General features: G+C 55.8%; 1 protein-coding gene across 1 annotated transcript; it reads left to right on the top strand.

The window, feature by feature from the left end:
- Positions 1-3087: 3087 nt before the first annotated feature.
- Positions 3088-7228, top strand: RLBP1 (retinaldehyde binding protein 1). Its single transcript, XM_063413025.1, has 7 exons — positions 3088-3099; positions 3340-3468; positions 3738-3939; positions 4981-5159; positions 5762-5920; positions 6541-6651; positions 6762-7228. Exons 1-7 carry the CDS (start codon positions 3088-3090, stop codon positions 6918-6920), a joined length of 951 nt encoding a protein of 316 aa, XP_063269095.1. The 3' UTR covers positions 6921-7228.
- Positions 7229-9029: the final 1801 nt, after the last annotated feature.

Raw genomic sequence — 9029 nt, 5'->3', positions numbered from 1 at the left:
TTCCCGCCCGGAAGTGGCCGCGCGTCACCCGGGGAACAGCTCCCGCTCCCCGCCCCGCCGCCCCCGGGGCGCGGGTTCGAGTCCCGCGGGGGCGGCGTCACCGAGGCACAGAGTCACGGAGCGGGTCCGCCCGGAGAGGACCGCGGGGGTCACCTGGGCCAAGCACGGGAGCACATGGCTCGGGATTGCAGCCCGGTGGTTCTGGAATATCTCCAGTGAGGGAAGCTCCACAGCCTCCCTGGGCAGCCCGTTCCAGTGCATGGTGGCTGCACAGTGAAAAAGTGACCGGAGTGGGGTGCGGACACGGCGGGGGGACAGCCGGGGGTACCGGGGCTTTTGGCACAAAGTGCCCATTCAGGGCCACGCCGCATCAGCAGCGAGCGCCACCCACGTGCGGTTCGGATACATTCGAGTAAACCCCTTAATGCCGGGGGACGTGAGGAATGTCCCCTCCAGCGTACCAGGAGGTGTAGCCCGCCTTTAAGCAGCGGGATTTGGCCAAGGGATCCGCTGCCAGCACAGCGTGGGAGCTTTCACAAGCCCCGTGCTCACGTGGAGTTGGTGCTGCTGAGCGAGGGGAGCGGGATTGACATGGGGCTGTGGGGAATGGGATAACCACTGGAAGTGGGATAACCTGGAAGAGAGATAGAGGCGTTTAGGGCTCTGTCACAGTACATCACGGTGGGTCCTCCTTGAGACCGGTTTACCCAGGGCAAAACACTCGGTTTGTGATGCCAGGGGTTGTACATGTGTCTGTAAAACTATTTCACCTCTCGTGACCATGCTGGCCAGGATGCCCAGGTGGCCCAGGGATCACAGGTTCTTTCTGGCACCCCAACAGAACATTATTTGATATATTTGGAAAACCCCATGCTGATGATGCACCCCTGTTATCCACTATCTTGCACTGAACTACACACAAAGATCCAAAGGGCTGTAGGAGGGAGCTGAGCCTTGCACCAGGGCTGGTGTGGAAAGCGGATGGGAGGATTTGGGGTCTCCTCTGAAGAGCAGCGTGCAGTGCCTCTGGCCACAGCAGCATTGCTCAGGGTTTTGGCAGAGGTCCGAATTTTCCCTCAGCAGCACCCCCACCTTTCATCTGGAGTCTCGTGCCTTCCTCCTCCTCCTTCCCTCACATCGGGGTCTCAGCTTCGCTCGCAGGACAGCCCTGTGTGGAAACCAAATCCGTAAATCCCAGAGGCATTACAAAACATGCCTTGTGTAAGCCCCTTCAGCCCTGCTCTGGTGCTTACCCCAACCCTGCCACCTCCCCAAAATTCCCATCATGGTAAGAGCCTGGCCAAGCTCCTCTCCTGGGCTTGAGCACAGATCCATCCTCACCACATCTTCATCCAGCTCCCACAGCCCTTAACCCAAAGAATTAAGGCTGCAAGGGCTCTCCTGCCCTGTGTAGCTTCAGCATGCTGGGGCATCCCAGAAAACCCATTTTGCCATCCTGCTGCACACACATGTGGACTCACCTTTGTTTCTCCCACATCCTGGGGCTCCCCTCTCTTATGGGTCTCTCCCATATGCCCCTTATGGCATCTCCCTGGGGGTGGAATGGGTTCCAGTTCCCAGAGCTCTGAGCAGTTAATCATCACTTGAGGGCATTGTAGAAGTTTTGCCCATTTTTTTTTTTTTTTTAAGCTGAAAGGGGCCTTGTTTGCATGCCGGTTTGGGAGGCCTCCTGGGGGAGCAATTGGAGAGCCCCAGGAGCATCCTCTGCCACAGACCCATCCCCACAGCCGGACCCTGCCCACATGGCGAAATTCACAGCAGGACCTTGCTAGCGTTTTTGGGGCAGAAGCTGGGGAAAAGACCTGTCCTGCTCACCCCGGGGAGCAGGCTGGGATGGCAGGCTGCCCACCACCTGCCTCTGCCCCTGCCCCGTGCTAATGAGCGAGTTACACAACAAGGAGCTTTTATACTTTGTTAATCGGGTCCAGCATCCAGCCCGCCTCTCCGGCTGGCCGTGGAGCCCCAGCTCCCTCCTTCCCTCTCCTCAGCTGCCTTTTGTAATGTTTTAATGTGGTTTCTTTCCTGGGCTCTGGTGACTTAATTACAAAGCTGCAGTGAGTTGATGCCTTGTGACGGTCTAATCCCAACCCGGTGACTCTACAAAGCTTTCGCCCGGCTTCCTCACTGCTCCACTCCGGCCTCGCCACCCCTGTATCCATCTCAGCTCTGCTGCTGACCTTCTGAGGACAGCTCAGCCTTCCCTCTTCCTGGTGAGTATCCAGGACCTTTTTCAACAGAAAGAACTGCATTGAAGACCATCATCTATCCTCACTCAACCTGGCACCTCCAGAGTTTGAATTGGTTTTAGAGCCTGGAACAAGGGGACGCCTATCCCTTTCCCAGGAGGTGGAAGGAAAGAAGATTCCCCCTGGGAAATGGCTGAGCTGGAGCCAAGCATCCCTCACACAGCCTGGGCTCAGAGCTGGTGCTACAGCCAGGCAGGGGTAGATGCTGGAGGCAGGATGAAGGCAGCCCTCCTCCCCATGGATTCACAAGGTGTTTCACCCTGACTGCATTGGAAAGATGCTGAGAGGTTTATAGTTCAGCCTTGCAGTTGGTGGAGCCATGAGACTTGAGAGTTTGGGAAATACTTTGGGGATAAGTATTTATTCTGGTAATATTATTTACTTTGGTAGTAGAAATAAAAGGATGACCTGGCTGCCTGGCCAAAGTCAGATGCTCACCTCTGTCCATGTAAAGGTGGTCTGAGACAGAACAGTGCTGGGTGAGCACAGGCTGAGATGCCCCCAGCCCAAAGAGGAAAGGCAGAGTGAGGAAAAACATGACAGTATCAGATTATCAATACACAGATTTTTAAGCTGCTTTTGTAAACCTCCCTGGCGTTTCTCCAGGCTGCTCAGCCTCCTCGGGCAGGCAGAGATGCAAGCAGTAGGTGACAGAGCTGAAGAGGGTTGGGGGTCTCCTCTGGACACCCACTTCTGTCCCCATCTGTGCAAGATGGGCAGGGAATGGGGCATAGGGGGGCCCGTGGACACCATTTGGATCCATGCTGATTCCTCCTTTCCTCTGCCAGTGTCCTGCTGCCGACAGAAGACAGAGGACAACATGTCTGCAGTTGTGAGTACTGTCCCCACGCTGCCCCATGCCCTGGGCTCTGACCATGCCCTCCTTGCAGTGCTGGGATGGGGTGCACAGGGTGCCCCTTAGTCCAAGCAGCACACAGTCCATCCCTACCCCACTGCACCCCCTTGGGTGCGTGTGTGGGGCCTCTCCCCTTCCCTGTGGCTCCCAAGGAGACTCGCAGTGGGAGCTGGGGGGGCTGTCTGGGGTGCCCCCACATGCTGTGGTCACCCCCAGACGGGCACGTTCCGGATCGTGTCGGAGGAGGAGCAGGCCCTGCGCACCAAGCTGGAGCGCCTCACCACCAAGGACCATGGCCCTGTCTTTGGGAGGTGCGAGAAGATCCCCGCACACACCCTGCAGAAGGTGAGGCGGCTGTGGGGAACGGGGGGAAGGGGCAGCCCGAGGCTGCTGCTCCTCAGGGGCCAGAGGAGACCCTCGACTGTCTCTGGCACTGGGGGGATGCACTTAGGAAATGTCTCCAAGCTGGGGACTGGAGTCACCCTGCCCTTCCTATGCCGGGATGCTGCAAGGGGTTTTACTGTCCTCCCCTGGTTTTTGGGTGCCTCCACGACTCCTGGGGTGTTTCAGAATGTGTGGGTGGCATCACTGGGTGCCCTCTCTGCCCCCCTCAGGCAAAGGATGAGCTGAACGAGACGGAGGAGAAGAGGGAGGTGGCAGTGAAGGCGCTGCGGGAGCTGGTGCAGGAGCGGGCGGGCGGTGAGGATGTTTGCCAGAAGGTGGCCGAGAAGGTGCAGGAGAAGGACGACTCCTTCCTGCTCCGCTTCATCCGTGCTCGCAAGTTCGATGTGCACAGAGCCTACGACCTGCTGAAAGGTGGGGAGGGCTCCTGGGCTGTGATGCAGGGGGAGGATGAGGGTACACATCCCCCAGCAGCTCCCAGTCCTGTGCTGGTGCCTCCTAGCCCAAACTGGGCTGTGCTGGCAGAGCAGGACCCTGACATGGGAAGGGCATGAAGAGAGGGGATAAATAGAAAAAGTCAGGGTTGAGGGGCTTGGAAAAGAGTTGGGATGAAGAAGAAAATAAATGAGGGTGACACCAGGCAGCACCAGGACAGTCCCATTCCTTGCAAATTTACCCAAACAAAATAGAAAAAACTCTCACATTTGGTGATGATTTCATTTATGCAGCAAACCCAGCTGGCTTGGGCTGCATCCCCTTGAGAGCCCCATGCCCTATACATGCCCTACACTCCCCCTCTGTATCCCTGTAAGGAGCCAGTTCTGCACCCTCCCCATGCCTCTGTGCACGGTTCCTGGGGGGCTCTGCACCCCTAGGGCATCTCTGGGTCTGGGGACAGGCTGGGGTGCTTGTGGCACCCTCTCCTCACACTGAGAGTGACCCATAGGGATGGAAGGGCAGCCCAGAGGGTGGCTGCTGACTGGAACCTGCCTGGCTCCAGCTCTGCTCTTCTTTGTGTCAGCTTAGGGGATAATGAGTTGTAATTATCAATGCTGGCTCTCAGACCAGCTCTTTTGTTTGCCTGCATTTTTTCCCAGGATGAAATTCCTTATTTTGTGCCTGCAGGGTGCCAAGAAAGGATAGATTGGGGTTTTCACCCAAACAGGGAGGAAGGGGGGAAGGGAAATGAGGGGGGAAATTACTTTTTCTACTTGTTGAGCTGTTGGAGAGAAAGCAGGTGTGGGAAGATCCTGGCAAGGGGAGGGATGACACCAAGCATGCTGGGGCTGGTCTGCTGCTGAGCTTCTTTCCCCCATTTGCTGGAGGCAGAGCTTTCCACAGTTCTTGGGCTCAGCACTGACATCTCACCCTCACCAGCCCATCTCGTATCTGGCAGCTCCCCCAGCTTCCCAAGGCCGGGCGAGTAGCCAGCTTTCCCAATTTTTGCCTCTCCAGGCTACGTCAACTTCCGCCAGCAGTACCCCGAGCTCTTTGACAACCTGAGCCCCGAGGCCGTGCGCAGCACCATCGAGGCCGGCTACCCCGGCATCCTGGCCAGCAGGGACAAGTACGGGCGGGTGGTGATGCTCTTCAACATCGAGAACTGGGATTACGAGGAGATCACCTTTGATGAGGTGAGCCCAACTCGGAGGTTGCTCCCACAGCACAGGGGTTCTGCTGTTGGGCTTGTTCCTCTTGGCATTTCTGAGCACAGCATCCTTACACACACACACACACATGTGCATCCGTCCAGCCTTACAGGAGGAAGCAAATCTGTGGCCCTTTGAATTCATCCTTTGGGAGAGCATGGTCCACCCCAAAGGATGAAGTGCAAGATGCATGCCAAATTCAGTGTGTGCATGGCCCAGCCCATGTAACAGGGGCTGAAGAAAGGTACCACACCATTAAATCAAGGGCAGAGGAGGAAACTGAGGCATAGGGCATGGGAAGGGCTTTGTGGCAAAGAGGTCTCCAGGCATGGAACTCACAGCTTCTCCCAGTTTCCTTTTCTGCTCAGCTCTGAATCTGGTCTCAGTGTATCACTGATCCAGATCTGATGCTCATGACTTGAACAGAGAATGTGGTTGCCCCCTCCCTGCTCTGAAATCTGGGGGCTGGCTGTGAGAAGCAGGCTGGAGTGCAACAGACCCTGGATAACTCTCCATGGGACTCTTCCCCTAGGGTCTATGGGAGGTGAGAGCTCATACAAGACCCTGCTGTCTCTCCTCTCCATTAGATTCTTCGTGCCTATTGTATTATCCTGGAGAAGCTACTGGAGAACGAAGAGACCCAGATCAATGGGTTCTGCATCATTGAGAACTTCAAGGGCTTCACCATGCAGCAGGCATCAGGGATCAAACCCTCCGAGCTCAAGAAGATGGTGGACATGCTGCAGGTGAGGTGGCAAAGTCTGCTCCTGCAGTGGCAAAGGGGACCCTGGGGAAGCAGGGAGCTCAGAGAAGGGAGGTGGCAGTGTTTGGGATTGCCACTATGCTGGAAAAATGACAAAGCATCCCGGAGAGGCTGTTCCCCATCACCCTCTCCCTGCCTTGCCAGCTAATTGGCTTAATCTTGCAAAATTCTTCCCACTCCATCTCCCTGCCTTCTCAAATGCCTGACCAGAAGCAGTACTACCACTCCTTGCAGCATCCTAGGGCATGGCCTGGAGGTCTTTCCTCACAAGCCTCTCAGCCCAGCCTGGTGCAGGCTGGATGGAGACTCACAGGCACTCCAGGATTTCTGCCCTTGGACCAAATGCCAAAGACACTCGGCTCTTCCCAGGGAAGGTGGTTCTCATGGAGTGGGAGCAGTGAGCTATCTGGGAGGTTCTTCAGCTCCCTGGTGCTCCTGAGGCTGCGATGGTTGATCCTCTGGGTTAGAACAGAAAGTGGCCATCAGAGAAGGGGACATGGACCATGGAAAGCTGTGGTGGTGCTGGTGTATGCATTGCTGCCTGCTCAGATCTGGTTGGACAGCACCATTTGTAACCATCTGTGTCTGGGTTTGGGATCCTAGGACTCCTTCCCAGCACGGTTCAAGGCCGTCCACTTCATCCACCAGCCTTGGTACTTCACCACCACCTACAACGTGGTGAAACCGTTCCTGAAGAGCAAACTGCTGGAGAGGGTGAGTGTGAGAAAGGGACCTGCAGGCAAAGGCGTGTCCTTGGTTGGAACAGAGCAGTTGGGAAGAGCTGCCCTGGTCCTGTGCTGAGGGTCACTCCCATCTCCCCCCAGGTCTTTGTGCACGGCGAGGAGCTGGAATCCTTCTACCAGGAGATCGACGCTGACATCTTGCCAGCAGACTTTGGTGGCAACCTGCCCAAGTACGATGGCAAAGCAACTGCAGAGAAGCTCTTTGGGCCTCGCATCGAGTCCGAGGACACGGCTCTCTAAAGAGGGAGCCTGCTGCCCTCTCCTGTACCACAGCACCAGAGGTGGCCCTCTAACCCAGCCACCTCCCTCCTGTAGCATTGGTTGAGTGACTGCTCGTGCTGGGGCGCTCCAGGCGTGTTGTTCCACGCCTCTCCCTCCTGTCCCCACTCCAGGCAGGGCTGCCCCTCCCAGGAACAGCACCCTTCCCTCCAGAGCCGGTGGAGAAAGGAGGCCACCAGCCCTCTCCCACAGCATTTCCTGGAGCTGTGAGGGGAGGACAGGAGAGTGTCTGCTCTGGGAAGGGAGGGCTACGGTGAGGGAGAAATAAAGTGTTAAACAGCAGAGCTCTGCAGTCCTTCATGGTGAGGAGCTTTTGGGGCGGTGGATGTGTTGCTGGTTCCAAGGAGATCAGGTGTGCCTGGAGACCCCCATCCCCTCATCACTGACTACACTTTGGCACTGGGACTAAGGAACTGCCCATCTCCATCCTCCCTGCATCCCAGATCAAGTACCTTTCTTGCCCAAGAAAGGACCCCCAGTTCTTCGTTATCTGCTCTAACCAGGGAAAACAGATGCAAGCAAAATCCAACCAGGGTCCTTGGTGGAGCTATTTCTGCCAAGTTCGTGCTTGGGCAGGGAGGAGAACAAGCTGCAGTAGCCACCGAGACTAGGAGATGGATTTCAATCACAAAACAATTGAAAGCCAAGCAAAATGTACCCTCCTAAATCCTTCAAAAGCTTCAGCACAGTTGTTTCTCCTAGCACTGCACTGTGAAAGAGAGCTCAGTCAGGGAATCCCCACCAAAAGTCACCATGAAGGGCAAAAGATGGTACCTGTACAGCAAGCAAGCTGCCCCTGACACTAATTACACCTTGCCCAGGTGGGAGGAGGGAGGCATGAGTAGCTATCCCAGGCAAAAGAGTCTGGTCTGGTTCATGAACCAGGCATCTCCTCCAAAAAGCCAATTAGACACCCATTCCCAGACCATCTCCTCCCTTGGCCAGCAGCAGGGCTCAGAGAGGATCAAGCTCCTGCTCTCTGCCCAGGTTACCTTCTCCCTGAGCCTGGTCCCACAGTGTGTCCTGTCCCCCCTCCCAGCTCCACACGGGTCCTCTTCATCAGCCAGATCAGCCTCCCACCCAAAGCTGGCCGAGGTGGAGGGTGCTGACAGGAGCCACATTCATCAGGGCACTGGCTCAGGCTCAAACCAAACAGGACATTGGCTATGAAGCCACAGGGAGGACGGGGCCTGTCTGGGGTTAGATCTGTTTGCTCCAGCCTCAGCTCCTTGGTAAGCCCATGCATGGCAAGTCCCAAAGCCTGAGGCTGTGCCAACCTTGTGCAAGAGTCCAGAGACAGAGCAAAAGCACCTCTCCACCTCCTTTGGCTCCTTTCTGTACCTGGAGCCATCCCAAGGAAACCAAGTGTGACAACCCCGCAGTCATCAGGCCAATGCAAACACAACAGCACAGCTTGCCTGGCAGGCAGAGCAACTGCAGCTTGTGGAAAGAGAACAAGGGGAGAAAACCATCCAAACAGACAGGAGTATCACATTGCTACCTCTGGGATTTGGACTGGGAGCTACCTCTGGGATTTGGACTGGGAGAGTCACAGCTCTAGGGAGGTGCCTGTGCCTGCTGTGACTAATTGTCAGCCAGGAGCTTGCTTTGATGGGGAGACAGAGAACAGCACAGTAGAGCTGGGAGCTGAGTGATTGACCAAGACAGGATGGAGTTTTGAAGTGGATTCTAACAGCTAATGGCCAATAAATTACAGATGAAGCCCACTGTCTCCCACAGAGCCCCCAGTCCAGCTGCCCCAGCAGGTCACCAGGCCCAGTTACCCTCCACAACTCTCTCCCTTGGGCTGTAGATAATAAACCACACATTGGTGAGTTAGGGTCAGGGTGAGTGGCACTTTTGGCAGAGCTTTTGTATGCCCTAGGCTCAAAGATGTTACTGTCCTGGCCAGAGACACTGGTTTGTGTTTCTTCCGCCAGCAGCTGAAAGATTAGGAAATGCATTTACTCTCACATAAGGAAAAATAATAGATGTTCTATTCCACTGGCAAAAATAACTTTTTCAGTAGTTTCACAGCAGATGTGTTTTTTAAAAATGATGCCATACCCA

This window comes from Prinia subflava, chromosome 15 (assembly GCF_021018805.1).
Source record: "Prinia subflava isolate CZ2003 ecotype Zambia chromosome 15, Cam_Psub_1.2, whole genome shotgun sequence".
In the NCBI taxonomy this organism is placed as follows: Eukaryota; Metazoa; Chordata; class Aves; order Passeriformes; family Cisticolidae; genus Prinia; species Prinia subflava.
Note: the sequence above shows the minus strand (reverse complement) of the source record. Positions and strands in the feature narration are given on the sequence as shown.

Excerpts from the sequence above, each read along its gene's own strand:
- RLBP1 (XM_063413025.1), top strand. Across the intron at positions 3,469-3,737 it reads CCGCACACACCCTGCAGAAG|GCAAAGGATGAGCTGAACGA; the intron begins GTGAGGCGGCTG and ends TGCCCCCCTCAG. Across the intron at positions 5,921-6,540 it reads AGATGGTGGACATGCTGCAG|GACTCCTTCCCAGCACGGTT; the intron begins GTGAGGTGGCAA and ends TTGGGATCCTAG.